The sequence below is a fragment of the Tasmannia lanceolata genome, unplaced genomic scaffold, assembly GCF_043159265.1.
Source record: "Tasmannia lanceolata isolate RefF3 unplaced genomic scaffold, GAP_Taslan_0.1 ptg000005l, whole genome shotgun sequence".
NCBI classification, from domain to species: Eukaryota; Viridiplantae; Streptophyta; class Magnoliopsida; order Canellales; family Winteraceae; genus Tasmannia; species Tasmannia lanceolata.
The window spans coordinates 2,189,193-2,212,304 of NW_027518682.1; the positions used below are offsets into that span (position 1 = coordinate 2,189,193).

Here is a 23,112-nt window from a genome sequence, read left to right on the forward strand (position 1 = left end):
AAATTCTTTTGCCTTTTACCAACAACCTCCTTCACGTCTCCCTACGCAATCAAACGTCTGTTAGATTTGCTTCCAATCTCTCCGTTGACTGATTTGCTCTTAATTTCTCCTTTGACTTCGTCTTCTCTAGATCTCCCACTCATCTACAAGCAACCAAACAGAGCATTAGGGTTTTGTTCTTTAGCAAGACACATGTACAAAGGCCCGATTAGAGCCACGCATTCCACGTGGGTCCAAATAGTGTCCAGATGTGAGTCGCATGGTATGCAATTGTAACTCCTATCACCATAATTGATGTTGGTAATGATTTCATCTTTTTTTTCTCACTTGTTTTTAGAATCTACTTACTATGCATCAGTTTACGTTTCAGTTATTTTTTATGTTCCAATATGCAAGAGAAACTAGGGGTGCAACTCAGGTGGTCGGGTTCAACCCGTTTTTTGGGCGGGTTGGGTTTACATTTTTTGGGGTGGGTTGTGATATATTTACTTTAGGGGGGGGGGGGGGGGGTTCACCTAAAGTAAGTGTCCATACAAAAAGTCCTAGGTTTGTGACTGAGTTTTTATATGGCGTATTGGCGTGTGGTCTTATTTTGACAAAATATTTTACAAAAAAAAGTTCGTAGGGCCCACTCATAGGATGATCCAAACCAAACCATCCATTTGTTGGACCACAAATGGACGCTTTGGATTATCCTATGGAGTGGGCCGTACAGTATTTTTCGAAAAAATAGATTGAACGGCCACAAGCCCACACGCCATCTTCTGACAGCTTTCATGTGTACAAATGGGCTTTCGGCTTCAATTAGGCCTTTAGCTGGCCCACATACCTAACGTGACAACAAACTATACGGACCAAATTGGTCCCACTAATAAAGCAAAATGCGGGTTGATCAGATTCTAGGGTTTAGCCATAAACCTACCTTAGAATAAATGATAAATGCAGGATCATCGCCTGTGTCTCCTGTATTCTGGAGGGTTTGGAGAGAAAGGGAGCTCTGGCATGTTTTTTCTTTCCCTCCCATTTTAATCTTCTTTCGAAGTTTTTGTTTATCTCTTTCTATATTTTCTTCATCTTCATTCCCTTTTCTTCTATCCTTTCTTTATATTGATCATGTTTCTTTCTTGATCCTGATCATGTTTCTCCACTCTTTCTTGTTTTAGGTGTATATCAGCTGTTGAGAAACTGCTTGTGGAACGATGGCTGAGCCTCTTTTTGATGACATTTTTGAATTGAGGAGCTTGAATCCAGACGGCAAAAAGTTTGACAAAGGTATTGTTTCCTTATTTTATTGCTCATGGTATTGGTTTTTGTTCTTGAGTAAATGAATGGTCTTTATGCTGCTACTTGACACTTGAGACGTAGCCATTGACTTGCCTTTACCGTTATCCAAATGGTGGAATGTAAAAATTGAACAAAGATGCATTGAACCTTTTGCACATACTTTAAACAATTTATATTTATTTTCAATTCTTTCATCACCCTTTGTTTTTAAGATTTTAGTCTCAGACAATATATCCATGTTGCATTAATATTCCAAGTGGTTATTATTGTCATGTTCATTGCTTATTAATTTGCCTACTACTGATTTATTTTTGGCATTGTAACAAATAATTTTGTATTCTAAGAGTTAAGTCACTTTAATGTTTGAATCTGGTACAGAAAAGCAGCTATATTTTGGGCAGGTAAGTTGGAGATTAATGATCTTGAACTGGCTGCTAAAATATGAGGCTCTGACAAGCAACGTTATGTGCTGCACTTTGAAACTCTGCTACCCGCTTACAAAATAGTTCTTCAAAATTTTTGAGGCATAGACCAACATAGGGAAGAAACCATTGAAATGGTTTCAATTTACAACGAAATGGCCTGGCTCAGAGCATGCTCTCCCAGTGTGCTCTTTCCATGCAATGGGTAGGGAAGGTATTCAGCCAACTTGTCAGTTCATCAAAATTCAAGAAAATAGAGACAGTCTATGACAAATTACTCTTATCCACAAGGAAGGATTTACCAAGGCTGACAAACCTCTGCCGACCTTGGGGTTCTATGGGTTTGACATATTGAGATTGGACGTTGGGATAACATGCACTTTATTTAGTTTTTTGGGCCTCCTTGCCTGGAGAGCTAAATCTTTGCAATTTTTTTTTTTTTTTTGAATGGTTAAATCTTTGCAATGTTTTAGTTTGTCCCCTGATGAATTTCTTTTCACTTGTTCAAAAAGTAAAGATTACATAAAGGGTTTGTTTGAATGTACAATATAACTGTCAAAACTGTGATATTTCTTCGTCCAAACTCCAAAGAGACTCTGAATATACATATATTGGACGGTGAAAAACTACACTATTCATTGCTGCTTAGTTTCGAAAGTATTGCAAAGATAGCCTTATAATACAATGTTTTTTTTATATTAGGCGGAACATGAAAGAAACATTTTTTTGTTATAAAGAAATTGGATAATACACTATTCATTCCTCTCCCGCGAGCTTAGAAAAAATAAATGAGAACATCAAGATTGGCCACTGGACAAATAAGGGGATAAGATCATTCTTGGATATAGTTTTGCTCTGTTTTCTCTCTCCTTTTTTCTTTTTATTTTTTATTTTTTCCATATCTGCTGATTCTACTAAAACAAAAATATGCCTGGTTTGATAGTATGTGAGGGTTTTTGATGAATTTATTAGAGAGCAATCTTGTAATTTTCTTTAGCATTGTGTTCCATCTGAAAGCACTATAATTGGTCCATGATTTTCTATGCAAAATTGAGATTGTTACTCTGTCATGCATTGTTCCTGGCTAAGCTATTACCCTATTATCAACATGATGCAAAGCTAACTGCTCAAACCCTAGTTCAATTGAAGGGCCATCAAGCAATGTTTTGAAACTTTAATTATTGTTTGTAATATTTTACGCAAAGAGCTAGTGTGATGCTCTAATGAAGCTTGAAGATAAACTGGCATGCCTTTGGAGAGCCACTTTTGGCTTTTTCATGAGTTGATTGGTCATTGGATCCGACGTGGTTTCCCTTCAGGCTATGATTTGGCCAACCTTTTGAATTTATGGTTGACACACGTGTCGTGTCTGACACGACTACAGAACTGTTGCTAAGTTATCCTCGGGTTGGTGACTTAGTACCCAGTGAACACAAAGTAGTCTCATCCTAGGCTGATCATATCTCTAATTTATAGTTTTTTACTACAACATAGGGAGTCAGAGACATCTTCCTCTCTTCTGGCATGCCTTTGGAGAGCCACTTGTGGCTTTTTCATGAGTTGATTGGTTGTTGGATCCGAAGTTGTTTCCCTTCAGGCTATGATTTGGCCGACACTTTGAATTAATGGTTGACACTTGTCGTGTCGTGTCCGACATGACACCCGTGTCCACACGCGTTCGACACTTTTGAATGTCTACTAGAAGTGTAGGTAGCTTTATATGTATGTACGTGTATGGAGTATGGACGTGCCGCTAGTTCTATATTTTTAGCGGTTAGCCATGACAGACAGCCCATATCTGTGTCGAAACTCAGCACACTAATCTATACACAAATCAAGATTATAAATATTTTCTATTTTAGCCGTGTCCCCGTTTCTAAATTTTGGGGGTTTGCCGTGTCCGATACTTAGTGTCCATGTCGAGATGCAACTCTCATGTCCGTGTCCACAAATCATAGCCTTCAGGTGATATCCCCCTGCCTCTATGAGGCGGCTTTTGACAGAGGAGCTAGTGTGTTGGTTCCTACCTGGTTCAAGATGGTATCATTAACTGGTCCATTCCGTTCTGCGGTCACTTTTTTTTTATTGTAGATTGAGGATGTGGATCACCTTTTTAGCTTATTGGAGGCGTCATATATCCGACTGTTTAGCTCGGATAAGTGGTTTTGGAAATGGTGCTACCTCGGTATCTACTCGGATAGTTCGTTCTACTTTTCTCTAATTATGAGTGGAGGTTCTATGAAGCCATCTTCCTGGCTATTGACATATCCATATTCCCCCTTGTGAGGTAGCCTTTTTTGCGGGGGTCCTTGTGCTTACCACTTAGCTAAGATCATGACGGTAAATTATCTTAGGTGTGCATGTGGAGGTTCTATGAAAGCCATCCTCCAGAGTATGGTATATCCTTGCGCCCCCTTGTGTTGTAGCCTTTTTGCCAAGCTGTGCTAAGATCATGATTGTGGATCATCTTCGGTGGTGTCGGTTTGCAAGTGGTGCTCCCTCAGTGTGTACTGAGCTAGCTCATTCGGCTTTTCTCTCATTGCAGGTGGAGGTTCTATGAAGCCCTCCTCCAGGCTATGGAAAATCCATGCGCCCCTTTGTGTGGTAGCCTTTTTGCTGGACTGTGTGATTAGCACCTGAGATCATGACTGTAGATTCATCTTAGTTGTGTACGGGTATTCCTTGTTATACAATGGAGATTTCATGGGTTATGCTAATCTTATAGAATGTTGGACTTGGTGTTTTTTTTTTGTCAGTCACTTTCAAATCTTTTATGAACTTTTTAACAGGTTCTTGTTAGGAATTGGTTTTCTAAATGCTAATACCCTTGCTTCATTGGAACCTTAAATCCGGCTGGTTTGGAGGGAACAACTGTAGCCACCATTCAATTTGATAATTCAGCCAAAATACTCAATTTACTGTATACAAAATAAAATTGCGATATATGAGTGCAACCAAACAGTCATAGTTTGATTTTTTTTTTTGAATGGTTTGAATTATAATCATCGAATTAACTAACACTTGTATTTATGTTTTTATTTTTTTAGTTACTCGAATTGAAGCAGTGAGTCAGAAGTTCGAGATGTACATGCAACTAGATGTGAACACAGAGGTGTATCCCCTCAGTGTAGGAGATAAATTCACGATGGTGTTAGCTCCAACACTAAGTCTGGATGGAACTCCTGATAGTGGCTACTTCACTCAGGTAATTTGCTTCCTATTGTACATTACGGTACCTTTCCATTTGGTGAGTTGTGGATGATAAATAGAAACTACTCTATCACTTGTCACCTTAATTTTTTTTCTTAAATTCTCGGCTCACATAGTAGTGAGTAGTGCCAATATCAGTACCCTAGATGTATTATTATAATTTTTCGCGTATCTTTATTGAGTTTTTTAGCAGGTATGTGGTATTATTATTTTCTTGCCAAAAAGCTACAGAATGCAGAGTGGTTTCTTTTGTCATGTTTTCCGTTCATAAATTAAAATTACTAAAGCATGGAGTTTGATTGTATAATGCATTGATTAATCTTTCAGGGAGGGAGAAAGTCGCTTGCTGACAAATTTGAGTATGTTATGCATGGAAAGCTGTATAAGATCTCGGAGGAAGGTTCTGGAATCAATGTGAAAGTGTATGTTTGTTGTGTACTTTTATTGTTTAAGCAATAATATTCTTTCCAAGTTTCAGAAAAAAGTTCTTTTTTCTTTCTCCAGTCCAGAGTGTTAGCTAACATCTTACCCAATATTTATTCTCTTCCTGGCAAAAGTTTATATGGGATGCTTTGCATGATGATTGAGTTTTTCTGTTGAGCTTTGCTGCTAGTATACGAGCACGTAAAATCCTGACGCAAAATTCTTACAGAAATAAGTTTTGACTTTCGGAGGGATATGAAAGTTTTTAGTGGTGGATGGGGAGAAACCAATATCATGTATCCTGAATCATTATAAATCTTCTAGTAGTTAGTGCAGTGTTTTTGTGGGGAATTAAGTCATCTTAATTCTAAATCTTTGAACATTTCAAGAATTTGGATCCTTAATTAGTTCAATCATCTGACACTTTAATTTGCAGTTCTATCTGTAATCAGAATTACCGTGTCATGCATGAATCCTATTTTTTGGGCAAATCCGACACATCATGGTCGTTTTTTTTTAAAAATGCGAATCCTGTATGTTTTTCCTTTAAACCCACTTTCTTCTTATTTTTTTTTTTTATAATAGTAGAACCGATCCTCTCTTAATAAAAAAACCTAATGCCTTGACCCTCCACCCTCAATTTAAAAAAAGAAAAAAAAAAAATAAAAAAAAATATATATATATATATATATATATGAGAAAAGAGAAGGTACTCCCTGGAGTAGATAACTTATCTACTCCCTACTTTAAAATAACAGTTGGGGCCAAATTGTTTGGGTGATCCAAAGCATTCATTTGATGCACCCTCACATAGATAGGGTGTGCCCAAAAAATCAGCTCGATAGGATCATCCTAACCCTATGAACTGTGGGGACAAAAAATGGACAGATTTGTGCAGGTTTATACACGTCCATTTTTGCCTCCACAGTTCATAGGACTAGGATGATCTTATAGAGCTGATTTTTTGGGCACACCCTATCTATGTGAGGGCCCATCAAATGAATGCTTTGGATCACCCAAACAATGTGGCCCCAACTGTTATTTTAAGGTAGGGAGTAGATAAGTTATCTACTCCAAGGAGTACCTTCTCTTTTCTCTCTCTCTCTCTCTCTCTCTCTCTATATATATATATATATATATATATATATATATATATATATATATATATATATATATATATATGAGGAAAGTGTTGGTGAGCTTAAGCGCCCCAATCACATGGGTCCCACATTTTCTGTGGTGATCCAAATTCCAAACCATTCATTTGCAAGGCCCTATCATAGATAGGGTGTGTACCAAAAATCCACTCCATAGGATCATCCTAACCCCTCCATTTGTCGAGGGCAAAAATGGGCAGATTTGTGGACAAATAATGTCTGTCCATTTTGACCTCCACAAATGGATGGGTTAGGATGATCCTATGGAGCTGATTTTTGGTACACACCCCATCTATGTAAGGGCCTTTCAAATGAATGCTTTGGATCATCCTAACAAAGTAGGCCCCAATGTGATTGGGCGCTTAAGCTCACCAACACTTTCCTCTCTCTCTCTCTCTCTCTATATATATATATATATATATATATATATATATATATAGAGAGAGAGAGAGAGAGAGAGAGAGAGAGAGAGAGAGAGGAAAATGATTGTGAGCTTGAAGCTCATATAGCTTATATGAGCTTGAGGGCCCAAATACATGTGGGCCCACATTGTTAGGATGATCCAAAGCATTCATTTGAAAGGCCCTTACATAGATAGGGTGTGTACAAAAAATCAGCTCCATAGGATCATCCTAACCCATCCAAAAGTGGAGGGCAAAATGGACAGACACTGTTTGCCACAAATCTGCCCATTTTTGCCCTCCGCTTTTGGAGGGGTTAAGATGATCCAATGGAGCTGATTTTTGGTACACTCCCTATCTATGATGGGGCCTTGCAAATGAATGGTTTGGATCACCACAAAAAATGTGGGACCCATGTGTTTGGGCCCTCAAGCTCATATAAGCTATATGAGCTTCAAGCTCACAATCATTTTCCCTCACACAAACACACACACACACAATATATATATATTACCGAATCCATGTCAGATCCTGATACATGAATCCGAATCCATGCAAGACAAATTAGGTACAATTAAGTTCTAACTTGAGCTACCATTCTTCCGGAGAAGATGGTGCCTCATTTTTGAGAAGTTTAAGCTCTATGTCACATCGCTTCAGCCTGTAATGATTGTCTCCTACTATCTTTGCCTAGAGATGACATATATACTCCTGTTCAAAAATCCGACCTCGTCCCTTATATCGTTGGAAGGATCTTCTGCTTCGTGCATCATCATCAACTTTTCTTGTTTAGATAGTGCCATTACTTTGTGTTGCTTCAGAAATGACTTCTGCAAGAGAGAACGGATGTCTTTCTTCTGTTTCTCTTAGGGCGCAGGGACAATGGAATGGAATGATGAAGTAAGATGGTGGTTTATCCTTTCTGATTCCGGATCATATGTATCGGCCTTGTTTTATCGTTACACTGAGTTCAGTTGTATCAGTTATCTGTTTTGATTATTGTTTGTGTTGAGCAGACAAACTTCATGTGAAATAGGTGAAGTCAATGCTCTATTTGTTAGAAATGAATCACTGTGTATGAATTATGAACAAATGAATCATTTTAAATGGGAAAGGCTTGCACTCTGTGGTTCAATTGTGAACAAATGAATCATTTTACATGGGAAAGGCTTGCACTTGGTGGTGAGCTCAGGGACAACTAAAGAACGGTAGTGAAAAGGTGGCCCTACCATCTACCAATAATTAAAAAAATTGTTGAATAAGATTATTTTAGTATGAAAAAAGATATTGCCTCTTACTGTTGGTATTACTATGTACTTTAAATTTTTTTGAATGGTATTACTATGTAGTTTAATGTATTTGGTATTGTTCTAGTATATTAACTTTATTATAAAATAACAGAGTTGCGCAATGAAATGGACTGCACAACAAAAGAAGAAAAAATTAAACTTGAATGGAAAAAAAAAAAGTTCAATCCGGGTTAACAACCCTACTAGCCAAATCTTGGACCTTCAAAATTTGGAGGCTAATGAGCAAGTATAACTCGTGCTGAGCGTAGGGCTTAGGTGTTTTCAAGAAAGGGGGCCTTGTCTTCAATCCAGAGGAGGAGCTGTGCCGATCAAATTTACTTGCCAGGAATGGCTTCCCAAATTTGATTGTCCCATGTTGGATTCTCATCTTCAATTTTGTTCTGTTAAATTGTGGCTTCTTATTACTCCACCTTTGTTTGTTTGGCTTCTCATTGTGGATTCAAAGTGGTATCAAAGTAGTCTCTTCTGGTATTGTGCCTTTTTCCATTCTCTTTCTGTAGAATCTTTTCTTCAACTCTTCTCTCCATCTTGATTTGAGTATTTTATATATCCTTTCATTTGTTGTTGCATGGGGTGTCATTTCATATATGGTTCTGAGGGCAGTTTCTCAAGTGGGTTATGGCCTTATGGGTATAGGACTCCGGCATGACCAAAAGTGTTTCTCTTTTCTTAGGCAAGGGTGTTGCATCTCCCTTCTGCTGGTTCAGTAAAGTATATGATCTCTAGAAGAAAGAGCACACACTTTTTGCACTAAGTTATGTTTACAACTATCTAGTAACTTATTTGGTGGGAATCACAAGCTATGCTGGCTTAGTAAGGTTGTTGTGGTGGAGGTCTCGTCTTCCAAGGTTTGAGGAATAGCAGACACGAGGTTGATTGTGGTACCCCAAGTTCAAAACTGCACACTGCTTTTTCCTCAATTTTTGCCTAGGAGGGCGCCCTGTTTCAGTTTGAGGAGTGCATGAGTATGGCAGAGCAGTGGGATGGACGGAGGCCTGGGGAGGAAGTTTATAGAGCTAATGAGAATTATGATGTGTAGTATGGCCGAGCAGTGGGATGAACTGGGGTCTGGGGAGAAAGTTTAGAGCTAATGAGAATTATGATGTGTAGTGTGCGATGCTTTAAGCCGGAGAATGATGGTTTGTAGTGGGAGGCAATCGCAGGTCTCTACTGAGTGCTTGCCCTTGTAATGTTCCTTTTTAGGAACATTGAACGAGTATTACGGATCGGATGGAGGTGCAGGGATTGGGCCATGTGTGACCGCTTTCTGTGTGTTTTGGCATCATCTGTGGGGCTAGATCGGGTGGAGATGGTCCACTTGTGGGGCCATTGGAGTGGGAGTCTTTGGAGCATTGGTCGGAGAGCCATCTAGAGTCCAAAGGGGCTGAGAGGTGGCCATATTTTGTACTATTTTGCACTATTTCCGCTTGGGGGATTAAATGATATTGGCACCCATGTACGGGTGAGTGGAACTTTTTGGTGGGTTTGAGCCAAGAAATACACGATTATGCAAGGGCCCCTTTGGCCAATCTCTTCATGGTGCTGAAATGATAGTGGCACCCCCCATGTGTTTCCATTCATGGGCAACACTCTCTTGGTTGTGCTCAAAAGAATGGTGCTGAATTGATAAAGACACCCATATGGTTTGGGGTAGGAGTAATTAGGCTATAAGTAACAAATGGTGAAGGAGAAAAGGGCATGCAATTAAGACATTCAAAGAACTTATCTCCTATGCTAGTGAAGCAACCAACTTAGAAGGCAGTGGGTTTTCTAATTGGACGGTGCAGTGAGCACCCCATCTATCCTCCATCCTCCATCCTCTTTGCAGCAGTGTGCCCTTGGAGATCACCCATCTTCCACAACCATTGAAGAGAGCATCCCCTCCTTTGAGCCAAGCTTCCCCAAGACCACATGTTATGTTTCTATTCTCTTCTTTGTAATTGGTGATTAGGAATTTCCCAATCATCCCTCTTATGAGAGCCATAGCTCTATTCTCTTATATAAAGCCATTTTTGGTGGGTTGAGTGACTTGGAATTGCAAAACAGTCCCTATAAATTGGTGCAATGGAAATGTTTGATGAAATGTCTATGTGAGTGGCCTTCCATTTTTGTAGTTAACGTGCTTGGTGAGGGTTAAATGCCCGTCATTTAGATAGAAGAAAAGGGTCATTATAGCCCCATTCCACTGAGGCTTGCCCAGTTCTACCGGGGTATGCAATTGCTTCATTTGGTTTTCAGCATAGGGGTTCCTTTGAGGACTCCCCTCTCTTGAATTTGGTTACAGTAGAGGCAGCAATTAGGATTCCTCTCCGTTCCAATCTAGTCTGTGCTTGATGCACGTCATAATTGCGATTGCAGCTATGTAATAGTTTCCTAGCTTCCCTTTGAGGATGTTCTGTTTCTTAGTTTGCTCTTTGGTCGTGGAATTCCAGTTAGGCACATGTGTGGCAATTCGTATGGCCTAGTGGGATTGGGTTTTTTTTTTATGCGTAACTGCTGCTGCATTTTTTTTTACAAAGCTCAACAAAAGGTTTCTTTTAGTGTTGATTGTCATCTAGTTGATGCTTCGTGTAATGTAGGAAAATGAAACCACCAGTTTCCACTTCTTTTATCCCATATTATTTCTTGAAATTTTCAAGCTTGGATTGTCAGTAGATGAGATGTAGAAGAGCCTAGCTGCTAGCCTGAGATTGGTGATTGTTGTAGTTATTCACATGTCAACTAAAGAAATTATGCAAATATAGCAAAATCTCCCAAGAAACGTGTACTATGAACAAAATCTGTAGTTACGAACATCATCTGAGCAGATTCCATAGAATAATGTCCATTGAAAAGTTAAGAACAGGACATGCATGCTATTGTGAAGGTAATTCCTCTGGATGTACTGCACTGTTTTCTGACATTGGTCTTTTGGGTTTTGATAGCTAATCTCACTATATTTTTTCACATTCAACCCCTTGAGCTCATACTTATTTTGCTTCTTTCAGAGAGATCTATGCATCATTTGGTGGGCTTCTCATGTTGCTAAAGGGCGACCCCAATAATGTGAGCCACTTTGAGTTAGATCAGAGGCTGTTTCTCTTGATGAGGAAAGTCTGAAGCATATTGCTGTTCTGTACGCAGAAACTGTTGTGTATCGCGTGAATACCTCATAATGTAGAAAATGTTAGATTATGGTTTCTTTATGCTCTTGTTTTATATTTTAAGAACATAATGTGTTGGGAAGTACCACTATATATATATATATATAGGATAAAAGAGCTTTGCAACGTTGAACAGATTTTGTGGTCCATGTGATCATCTCAAATTGCAGCTTGTTTGATTGCCGTTCTATCCATTACTTGTTTATGTTGGTTGACAGGGATGAAATGAGTCAGCCCCCTCCATGGCCTGCAAATAGTGAGATAAAACAGGGGAATTAGATAAGTTGTATTGGTTGCTCCTTAAGAATTAAATATTTTTTTATGAGTTGCTCCTACAGAATTAGATTATTTTTTCTTGCATGCAAACGTGAATGAGCTGCAGCTTTAAAGATGGGAAGAGTTTTACTAAGAATGTAGAAAATGGGGGATTACAAAAAGCAGGGAATCGATTGATAGGCACGTGTGTTTGGTTGATTAGGATGTGAGTTGAGTTTTTTGTTTCAAAACTCTGTGAATTACTAACAATAAAAGAAATTGATGAATTATCCATTTTATTTGTATTCAGAAAATTCTCATTTAATACGAAAAGCGTGGAATTTTTTTTAATTACTAGGAATTTTCAAGTTTAAAAGGGGGCATAAAACTATGATCTCTTTCAAGAATTTGTCAATTATTCAGAGGATTTTGTAAATGTGATGTGGCAGACAGTTAAACTAATATTGCGCGGGTAAACATCTTGGGAAATGATAAATGCGCCGCTTTTCATCACTTGGGACACCCAGCAGCAGTGCATCAATGACTGTAGAGGGGCCGATGTACTTCACGTCAGAATGATTGATTCAATGGATTTGATTGCCACGTACACTGCAGTTGGGTGTCCCATGTGATGAAGTGGGGCACATTTATCATCTCCCTTAGTTCTCTCCTTTTTAATTCCACAAATAAAAAGAAGAGACGTCACGTTCCATTGCTTGATGAAAGCTCAATAAGGTACTACATCGTTGTAATAGACTGAGCCACACCCTCTATTATATAACACTGCAGTTTTATGAAAGCTCAATAAGGTACTACATCCGTTTGGTTGCCGGTTAAAATTTTGTCCGAAGAAGTTTGAGTAAAATTTTGGTCCCATCCCATGTTTGGTTGCCTTTTAGCACTAGGCTTTTTTTATTTTTTATTTTGAGTAAGGCAGATTTATATATAAAAATAGAACCGAGATGGTCCTGAAAGATACAAAGAGAAGAGAAAAAAATTACAATAAGTCAAGGAGGAAGGTAATCAACCCACTCTAAACCTGATCTAAGAACACCTCCCCGAGCTAGAAAATCTGCTTCAGCATTGGCTGTTCTCCTCACATGATCAAACACTAGGTTTTTTTTAATCCCACTATTGTAATGATTGCTTGTGTGGTGAATTTTTTAATCCTACTTTTGTAATGATTGCCTTTTCATCCCATCCCAAAATAATCCCAGGAACAAAAATAAACCCAAGAACCAAAAATAAGCTTGAGAAGAATTTTTTTCTTCCCAATAGTTCAAGCAACCAAACAAAGGTTTTTTTTTTTCCCGCCATAGTCCGGTCAACCAAACATGGGATTTTTATTTTACGAGGATACTTCTAGGACTTTTTTTTTCCCACCAATCTCCTGGGATTATTTTTCTCCCACATAAATCCCAGGAACCAAAAAAAACCAGGCAACCAAACAGAGTTTCTTCTATTTATTCCCAAAATCTAAGACAAACAGTGGCTACAGGCACGAATGGCGTGGAATAGTGCGATGCATCGACTCTTTGCCCTCCATATGGGAAAACATCTGGAAAATGAAGATCAGTCTTTCCACTCAATATGGGAAAACATTGAAAAATTGAAGAGCAGGAGATGGGGGTTCATAGCGAGATGAGACTCCTTGGATTGTTAGTAATTTTTTTTTTTCTTGGATTAGTTTTGTAGATTTGGAGGGAAGGTGGTATGTCCCCCTTTTTATACTCGTCTATCATATTAATAAAATTTAAAGTGTCAGGTCGGGTTCCTAGATAAATTCCAGGTAAAAACAAAGTTTAATCCAAAAAACTCTTTTTACAAATTATGTTTAATTACAAAGCATGTAATTTTGATAAATTAGTTGCGTCTGAGGTACGTGGGCCACACGAAAAACATAGGTGAGCCCCTCGCACATTTTGGATGAAGCCCCCACCTTACCTGCTCGTATTTTAGGGAAATGCCACCTGGAAAGATTAGTTTTCTATGTACCAATTCTATTGTATTATTTCTGGTCATCAAAACCGCATTTTTACAAGATGAACACATCACCACTATGTATGGCCAGTAAAATTTGAATATAATATACCATTCACAGATGAAATCAACTGATACTTTAAGCTTTGGCCACAACTCATGGAAAGCTTGCTTGCCATTTCTTTCAACAGATCATGCATTAGAAGTTTTAAGTTTGTTCAACCACAGAACTAAATACAACTCTATCAGAGAAAAGAGGAAAAGTAGGCAGAAATTAGAATTAGAGCTTATGGGTACTTAAAAAATGGAGTTTTCAACAAAATTCATAGAATACAATAAGTAAAATCTGAAATTTAAAAGAGAAATCCATAAACAGGACACTTGCTGTGACTTCTTCATAAACAATTAAAACCAGTGTGCTCACATAGAAACCCTGAATGTAAATAAACAGGACACTTGCTGTGACTTCTTCATAAACAATTAAAACCAGTGTGCTCACATAGAAACCCTGAATGTAAAAAAAAGATCATGCGGAAGGTGTGAACGCAGTTGTTGAAGCAGCAGAGAAGCATGTAAAGTTATAACTTATAAAACACCAAGATTTAAACATGACCAAGTTGCTGATCACAAGCACAAATCACAGACATAAGGGCAATCGAGAAATCATCCATGGCAATTTACCTAACCTTGGTCCTGCTCATGGGTTTGCTCATTTCGGCGTCACCAATCAATGGAACTCCAATAGACGATGAACTTGTTGCAATTGAAGAGATGCAGACTGCCAATTATTTCACCTTTGTAATGCTGATTAGAACGCAACAGGACAGAATACCAGCCAATATCACCTTCTTGATGCCCAATGATCGGATGCTCTCAATGGTTTCATTACCCGAGAATGCAGTTTCTGAATTCCTGGCCAGACATTCGATTCCCTCCCCGTTGCTCTTTGATCACCTGAAACATTTGCCGACCGGATCAGTGATTCCTACATGCGAACCGGAATTCATGCTCAGAATCACTAATAATGGCAGAAGAAGATTTTACCTCAACAATGTTCAGATTATCAGCCCAAATATCTGTTCGTCTGGATCTTCAATTAGGTGTCATGGAATAAGTGGAGTGTTGTTGGCGACCGCACCTGAGAGTAACAAAACAGTTCCATCATCCAACTGTTTTCCTGCGAGTCCTCAGATTGCATCTGCACCAACTTTGCCACAACCATCGCCATCGCCTCAGCCTCCAGCACCGCTGAGTCCAGAAGCTCCCGCAAATCTGGGTCCCATTGCCACTCCAACTCCCGTTGATTCAAATACCGATTCACAAAATTCAGCTTCTCAAAATGTGCTTCAAGGAGCGGAATTGTTTGGAACCATAACATCCTGGTTGATTTTGTCATTAGTTTTTCAGGTATAGAAAAGGCCCTTCGGTTAAGTTGGGGGGGTGCTGTAATGAAATAGATTTCTGGAATTCTGTAATGTTTTAATGGTGTAAGTAATCATTTGCATCTCAGTTCCAGTGTCTCATTAAGATTTAAAACTAAATGGACGTCATTTTTATCTAAGTCAAATTATATCGAGAAATTAATTCTCAGAACCGGCATCTCCCTTGGGTGTTATTTTTTAACATAAAACACAAGTCTTTTTTGTTGGTGGACTATCATTCTTGTTGATTTTATTACTTACAGAATCTCAGACATAAAATAGGCCTTTGGCTAGCAGTAACTTGGGGACTGCTGTAATGAAGTAAGATTCTGTAATACTGTGCTTTATTATTTGGATCCTGGCTCCGGTGTCTCATGAAGCCCTGGAAACTACATGGACATCACTTGCATCTCAGTACTCTTGCCAATTATATGGGAAATTAATTCTCAGAACCTATAACAGAATTCTTTGGAGAGTCAGTAGACTATCATCCCTGCAGTAACTGTATTCACAAAACTATAAAATTTACATGGATGGATGGAAGGATAAAGTGATAAACTTCTGTACCTGATAAAGAAAACCCAAGACGAAGGTGCATGCTGCCAAATTCCAGCAACGTTTGGTAGCATAGGTCTCTTCATTTTGGTTCTATGTGCACCTGTCTGGTTGCTGCAATCTACATTTAGATCAAGAGAAATATAAGTAAAAAATTTAAAGCATACATTTCCTGGTCTTGATTGCCTTTGCATTTATGTGTTGTGACTACCATCAACATCACAGATACCCAGAATAGTTGATTTCAGAATTTGAATAATTTTGTTTTATTCCGCCATCAATTGAAAAAGCGCATCCCAAAACGTATTATTCCCAGAGATAACATCAGAGCTTTTTTGGCTTTCAGGCAATGGTTAATTCACCAGTATAAAAGTTGAGTACTAATGGAAATAAATTCAAAATGTAATAAGCCCTACATACATACAAGCAGCTTCACTTTATTCTCCTAGAAAAAGCTTTGATATCATGTAAGGTCATAGATTGATTGTTCACCGATACATGTACGCTAGGTATAAAGCCTCCAAGCTATATATAAAATCTCATAATGATGTTACACACTTATTAACAATCTCTCGGTTATACATTGTACCAATAAGTCAAATATAGAAGGGAAGATGAGATAAAGACACTACCCTTAATAAAACAGACAGGTGTAATGTATGGCATGAGCTTCGACTGTTAAAGATCAGCTGAAATGAAAATATGGGATCTCTTATATACACAACCCATGACTAGAGAGGTCAGCACTGATGACACCGGTACTTAGCAACAATCAAGCACATTGATTTTTAATTATTTTAGACATCCTATGTAATAAGGATTTTCTGATAATTAGTTAGCTGTGCTCATGGAAATCTATCTGACACAAACTCATTCTTAGTGACCACTCTGTGAACGTTCTGTTTTCCCTGCTTTTGCATCAGAATCCAGGCGTCTGTGACGATCATTATCACTTGAATGGTGGTCATTCCTGTCAGATCTTGAACCTTGATGTCCTCTGGGGATTTCCCTAAGGCTCTCCTGCAAATCCAGTCTTGTCAAAATCCGCTAGCGTAGCGATGCCAAGCATACCAATATATCTTGAATCATGAAGCAAACATTACCTGGAGAGAGGCATTCTGAGCCAGAAGCTGTTCGTGCTCTTTCCTGATGCGACTCACTTCTGATCTAAGAGCCGTGTTTTCCTCTGTCAGGACTTCAACACGTTGAGCCAGTTCTTCACATTCCGCCTGAAACTCATAACCACCGATGAATGCTAATAACAATTGTTTAAAGAACTTGCCCAAAGTAAAACTGGATCGACTCGTGATGATTGACATGGTGAGTTTTGAATTGACTCAGGAGAGTCAAAAAGAGTTTTCAAACAACACAGATAACTGACACGAAACATGTAATACAAGGTGTTGCATATGGAAAAGGAAAGGTGAGTATGGTTTGTCACCTGCTTGCGCAACCTGGATCGACGTGCCGATTCTCTGTTTGATTGCTTTCTCCTCTGCCGTTTAAGTTCCCTTTCATCCTGAATTCGAGGAAATGCAGCGTGTCAGGCCAAATAGTCAGTAGAATCAGAAGAACATGAAGTAACTGTGTCAAAGGACTCAAAGCTGACGTTGACACCAGATAACCAATGCCACACCAAGTACCACCTTGGGTTTAACAGGAATCGCAAGGCTGGATCACAATAATTAGAAATATATATTATGAACGGCAATAATGTTTTTCATGATTACTCATTAAAAAAAATCTTTACACCCCCCAACCCCCTTCCCTCCTTTTTTTTCCTCCTCACCAAACAAAGATTTTTTCATAAGGGTTCACATCAAGGGCTTTGGGGTTTTTAACATGGTTTAAACCGTACTTATAGGAAACGCCATGGAAGAGTGAGAAACACATTCCCACAAACACGCTCTTCCAAGGTGGAAAAAAACCGGCAAAACATCCAGAAGAATTTGTAAAAAAAAGTTTTGACAAAGATTGGGAAATGTTTTTTATATGTATCCAAAACGCATGAGAACAGATATCAAAACTATACTGGAAAGAATTGAAATGGTGAAGGAAAAATCATGAAACGTGGGGAAACAATAGATAAATGATTAAACGAAATCCTTTGAAAAAAAAAATACACATGCAAAAACATTTGCATGTAAATTCAAGAACTCTCATTAACATCAACCAAAACCATTTGCATCTAAATTCAAGAACTCTCATTAACATCAACCAAAAACATTTGCATGTAAATTCAAGAACTCTCATTAACATCAACCAAAACCATTTACATGTAAATTCAAGAACTCTCATTAACATCAACCAAAACCATTTGCATGACAGGATCCAAATGTCAGCGATCTGAATTAGGGGTCAACAGTAAAAAAAGGAAATATACTCACTATGGTCGAGTCACTAAAGTTCCAAGCGAAACCTAACTTTTGGAATTGTCTCCACCTATAATATAGATATTATTCATGGTACCTTAACACAATTTCCCAGCCATTCCAAACTCCACAGTACACCAACGATATATAAATTTTGAAGACCTTATAAAAATAAATTGTTTTCTACAGTGTCATTGCTTCTGAATTTAAATCTAAACACAATATATAAATTAAACCTTAACTAACTAAATACTAACTCTAATCCTGTGAAGCCTATACAGAAACAGTATAGAAATGGCATTCTTAAATCTCAAAATAAAGAAAATCAGACTTGAAAGAAACCTGTAGCCATAGATCCGATGGCTCGCGTGGTCCAACAAGGCCAGTAGGAACCATTGGACCCCCAACTGGTGTAGCAGGAACTTTCCCACGCAGTATAGGCAGCGGCGATGGAGGTGGTGCACCCCAATAGTCCATCCCAATATTCAAGTTTGTGGTAGGACCAGCAACACCTCCAGGAGTTCCAGCTGGTGTCATCGGCATGATGGCCATTGTTTGATTCAACATTGTCTGCTGCGAAGTACAAGCTACTCCATTTTGAGGAATACGTGCAGCATTCCCATTTTGAGATGCCTCAGCTGTAATTCATACATAATGTCATCATTCTTATTAATACTGCAGATAATTTTCCAATTTGCAGATGAGAACATTTTCTTTCTTTTTCTTTTTTTTTTACATGTCTAGGAGAACATTTTCTACAAGGATACCTTCCAAAGAATCCTGCACACAGCATGCCTTTTGTTGTGAGTCCTACACAAAACCCAATAAGCTTACAAAAATGAAAAATATGAGTGGTAAAAAAAAAAAAAAGAACTCAACAAAGTTACTTCTAAGAATGCAACAGTGCATTTATGTTAGTGCTAGCAATTTAAAATCCAAATAATAACAAAAAAAATGGTCATTTCTGAGAAAAAATTTCACCTAGCATTTGAACTCGTGACTTGTTACAGTGGTAAATTTTCACAAAGAATGGTGGGGAAAAGGCAAAGTCGATAAAAATATCAAACCATGAGAAAATCAGAGAAGGTAAAAAAAACACAGGACAATTCTTTCAAACATATAATGACCTGAAAGTAGCCAAAACTTTTTAGGATACAATTACATCTAGTAGTGCACTAGTGTTTTTATCATTAATCATCAGAACACGGCCGGTATACATTTATTTCCACTATTCTACGATGCTACATCTCAAAATCCAGCAATCTTCCTCCATGGCTCCATCTACCTACTATAAAGAACTTTCCAAAGAAGAAACTTTACACCCACGCCAGCCACTAGAATTTTTTATCTTTAGGCGAAATTCCCTTCGGGCATTATCTTTTTTCAGTTCCCTTTCCCCCATCCCTCAGGACCAATCATTGGCAGATACAGATTACAAGGAAGGCCTCCTGAGCACTAAAGGGAGAGAACAACTTGTTGGAGCCTCAAGAAACTAAATATTTACATTATTTCAATCACTGAAAACATGTTTCATATCTTCCAGAAGCCATATCTCCCACATTGTCAAGGAATGGAAAGTGGCACGCATCCGGAATGTTTGCTTGATACAAAGCATTGGCCATTCTAGTGCTATTCATCCACTTTGGAGAGGTAGATATGTTCATCTGCTTCTGCCAGACAGAGAAATGCATGTGTTTGGGGAGTAGGCATCAAGTGACATTCAGTGTACAAGCATGCACAATGCATAAAGATAAGCCAATGAACGCTGACACATTCTCTCTGCTTATAGCATACATTCTCTTTTTCTTTTTCTTTTTTATAATAATTGTAGCATACATTCTCAGGATCATTAGATTCACATGGATCTCTTAAATCTACAAACAAAAAGAGCTGAATTGTAATGGTACTTACATTTTGAGAATTGGCATCACTTCCTTCACTTGACCCTTCACTTGCACTCTCACCACTGCAGATACCAGGTTTTGTTTCAATTCCCAGCTGGATGATCAATGTACACATGAATGAATAGCAAAAGGCTTCAGTGGATAGCAATAAGGCTTGAAGCATACCTCTGGGAGAAGCCTCCATTGGCAGATGCTCCTGATGTTTTACCAGTATCATTATTGTTCTTGCCTGTAAGCATATTCAAACTGCCTAAGCTTCCTTTTGATCTCTTTAGGGGACTTCTTTCTTTACCTTCAGATGACTTAAAATCCACTTCCATGCCACCAGACATGGCTCCCTAAACGACACAATATCTGTTATGCTCCACCTAATGTATATTTACACATGCATGCACACTTGTATATAACAAAGAATAAGCCAAACAACACCATGCTTTAGCAGGTAACTTACAGAAGCCTCGGCATTGCCATTTGGAGAAGGCATAGCATAAGGACTGAACGGATGAGACCCCTATGTCAGAGTATTGAACCAAACCAATAGTTAGTGGCAAGCACAACTAAAGCAAAGCAGCAAGGAATGGATTGCATTCAGATTCAGAAATTTCAAAAACTGTGACTAGATGTGTTTGACAAGCAAATACCGGTGGCATAGATGGATGAGCGTATAGCCCGCCATGAGGATACATTGCAACATATGGATGTGGTGGGGTACCATATGGTGGAATAAGGTGCTGCAAAGAAAAGAATATCAAAGGATCAACTAGAAGTATTACCACAAAAAATGAAGGACATGAAAAAGATGAATTGTCTTTGCCCTCCAAATCAGTTTTTTCAAAGTGAAAATCATCTCTGCGCTTGAGTCAATCTTTTTGAAGCTCTCTCTCTTCTTTTTTACATTATTATTATTTTTATATTTTGAGTGGATCCACTGAGTTTGATGGTCAAACAAACTTCCCTGACCTAATCACGCCAACCCCATCCTCCGATGGACACCACTCAATGCAAGCATAAACCACACACACAAAAAGTAAAGCTTGAGCAGCAACCAATGAAAACAGTAAAGAGTATAGTAGCATGAATCTTCTACTTCGTGTGCTGAGCACTCTTTGGAATCTTGGATTCATATACTCTCTTAGTCCCAAAATAGCTTAGTATCTACTTTCTACTACTCTATTTCCGCTCTTGCTCCCTCTTCTTGCCACTTCTAGTGGGAAAGTCCAAAGCACACAGCTTTTGATGAACTTTACACAAGGGTAAGTTGCACTAAAATGTGATGCAGTAAAGCTGCAAATAGATGTGTCCCCACAACTTCATCTGTTTCAAGTTTGAAAATAAGGATTTAAATTCATTTCTCTTCAATTCTTAAAGATCCCACGCTCCAACCCCAATGCTAAGTGAAACCACACCAACCAGCATATGAATTGGGTATTTGATTCTAGCATAGACATATTGGCCCTAACTAGAAGACGGATAAATAACCACCAGAACTACCTAATAGAAAGATGGAATACCTGAGGTCCCCACATGTAAGGATGAGCTGGGGGAGTTGATGCCACAGGAGAATGAAAGAATCCATGTGGTGGGTGTGGGATAGGAGAATATGCCTGTTACAGAAAAAATACATATTTGAGAAGAAAAAAAAACATCCAATACAATCTTCCAAATAGTGACAAAAAGATGTTTAAGCACCTGAAATCCTGTCCAGTCTGGATAAACAGTAGGAGTAGTGCTAGGAGGCTGCTCCTGAATAAGACAAAACAGTAAAAAGAAATTGATGAAACCAAAACTGAAACTCCTGAATAAAATTCAATGGAAAAGGAGTCATGGACATCAAAGTAGACCTGTGTCTTTGATGCCTTTGCCGGTGTGTCCATGATTCAAGAGCACCTTCAAACAACCTCTCAATCCATCCTGAAAGAATATGAACTGTAATACTATGATTCAAGTCGGAGAACTGATGAAGATAATAACAGAAAATAGGTGCTTGAATTCAAGCCACAAACAGGTGCGACTCTACTTCTCTAGAAAATTTTTCTAAAACATGCACCAGAAAGTAAGAAACTTTCGAATCAAGTACTGCAGCAATTCAACGAATCTAAAGCTAAAAACGATCAACCGATATAATAGCATTTCCAATCCTCAAATTATTCGAATCTACAAAAGAAAACGCTATGGCATCGATCTAAGCAGAAAAGAATCTGAAGTCAGGCAAAGGTCCAAAACCCTAGAACACGGAAAAACGAAATATTTCAACATGGAAATGCATAATTGCATGAAAATCCGAATCTGATTGTACTTCAACTACAAGCATGATGAATCAATCCAAAAAAAAAAACAAAAAAACACCAAAAATGGTAATTTGATCAAAGTAGGGAATTGAAACTTACATTCCAGAGAAGGTCTTGCCCTAGAGATGAGAGACGAAGGCCGCGCAATGAACCAGATACGAGATTAGGGCAACGAATCGAACTCCATTTTCGATAATTGAGATTAAGGAATCGAAGCAGAAGATCGAGAGAGTGAAGGAGATGGATTTGTTTCGTTGGCAAAGATTTTTTCATTTCGTCCAGCAGGTAAAAAAAGAGAAGGATAAACAGTCTACATGGTTAGATCCGGCAAGTGTATCCAAACCGTTCATTTGATAATCCCCATGATACGCAGACAGTAATCTAGATTTATTGGACAATCCTAACCATCTAAATAGGAATTTAATCTGTTAAATGCGTAATCTATTAATCTTTTTCATTCTTTCTAACCTCTCTTTACCATCTGAAAAAGTATTGCAGAGAAAATATTAGAATAAGCTGATCAGTATGATTTTGGGATATGATCCATTAATTAGCTTGGCAAGTCGGATGAACGGTCTAGATCACCCCCAAAATGTAGTTTTGTTTTTTTATACCAGAAAAATATGAGGTACTTATTTATTTATTTTTTGTAGGTAAGCTGGGATCAACCTCCCGGGACCTCAACGTTGGGATTCAAAGCCTCAACCATTGAGCTATAGGCCCAACCCTATTTTAAATTTATTCATTTATTTTATTTTTTTAAGTAGGTAACTCTCTCCAAAGCAGTTTTGCAGGTAAGGATCCGTACATCTAAGTCCTCTCTAGGCTCCGGAATGGCGGGAGCCTCGTGCATTGGGCCACTCTTTTTTTTTGGTAATTACCTGTTGGGGTCAGAATCCGCAGCTCCTCCCAATCTCAACATGTGAATCATGCTAGTTGATCACCTTGCCTCTTTGTTGCCACCCTCTTGATAGACGGTAGCCCACA

The 23,112-nt window shown here is 38.4% G+C and overlaps 3 protein-coding genes across 6 annotated transcripts; 2 read left to right on the plus strand and 1 right to left on the minus strand.

Annotated features, from left to right (window-relative positions):
* Positions 1–876: 876 nt before the first annotated feature.
* LOC143877062 (DNA-directed RNA polymerases II and V subunit 8A-like) lies at positions 877–11,485 on the plus strand. The gene is made up of 5 exons (XM_077378802.1): positions 877–1,000; positions 1,164–1,272; positions 4,754–4,911; positions 5,244–5,338; positions 11,195–11,485. The coding sequence occupies exons 2-5, from the start codon at positions 1,200–1,202 to the stop codon at positions 11,304–11,306; spliced, it is 438 nt and encodes a 145-aa protein (XP_077234917.1). The 5' UTR covers positions 877–1,000; positions 1,164–1,199; the 3' UTR covers positions 11,307–11,485.
* Positions 11,486–13,895: 2,410 nt separating this feature from the next.
* LOC143877063 (bZIP transcription factor 1-A-like) lies at positions 13,896–22,508 on the minus strand. Of its 4 annotated transcripts, none has more exons than XM_077378807.1 (16): positions 22,225–22,508; positions 21,679–21,763; positions 21,527–21,580; positions 21,349–21,441; positions 20,479–20,568; positions 20,289–20,348; positions 20,003–20,175; positions 19,845–19,899; positions 18,701–18,743; positions 18,276–18,571; positions 17,003–17,080; positions 16,665–16,790; positions 15,574–16,581; positions 15,268–15,459; positions 14,630–14,964; positions 13,896–14,539 (listed from the first exon to the last, which is right to left on the minus strand). In XM_077378807.1, the coding sequence occupies exons 2-13, from the start codon at positions 21,709–21,711 to the stop codon at positions 16,438–16,440; spliced, it is 1,245 nt and encodes a 414-aa protein (XP_077234922.1). In that variant the 5' UTR covers positions 21,712–21,763; positions 22,225–22,508; the 3' UTR covers positions 13,896–14,539; positions 14,630–14,964; positions 15,268–15,459; positions 15,574–16,437. The 4 variants fall into 4 exon arrangements, with proteins under 4 accessions (XP_077234922.1, XP_077234919.1, XP_077234918.1 ...); XM_077378804.1 differs by having other exon boundaries at positions 15,268–15,395; positions 21,679–21,748; positions 22,225–22,505; XM_077378803.1 differs by having other exon boundaries at positions 21,679–21,748; positions 22,225–22,505.
* LOC143877064 (Fasciclin-like arabinogalactan family protein) lies at positions 14,111–15,094 on the plus strand. The gene has a single exon (XM_077378808.1). The coding sequence runs from the start codon at positions 14,255–14,257 to the stop codon at positions 14,996–14,998; it is 744 nt and encodes a 247-aa protein (XP_077234923.1). The 5' UTR covers positions 14,111–14,254; the 3' UTR covers positions 14,999–15,094.
* Positions 22,509–23,112: the final 604 nt, after the last annotated feature.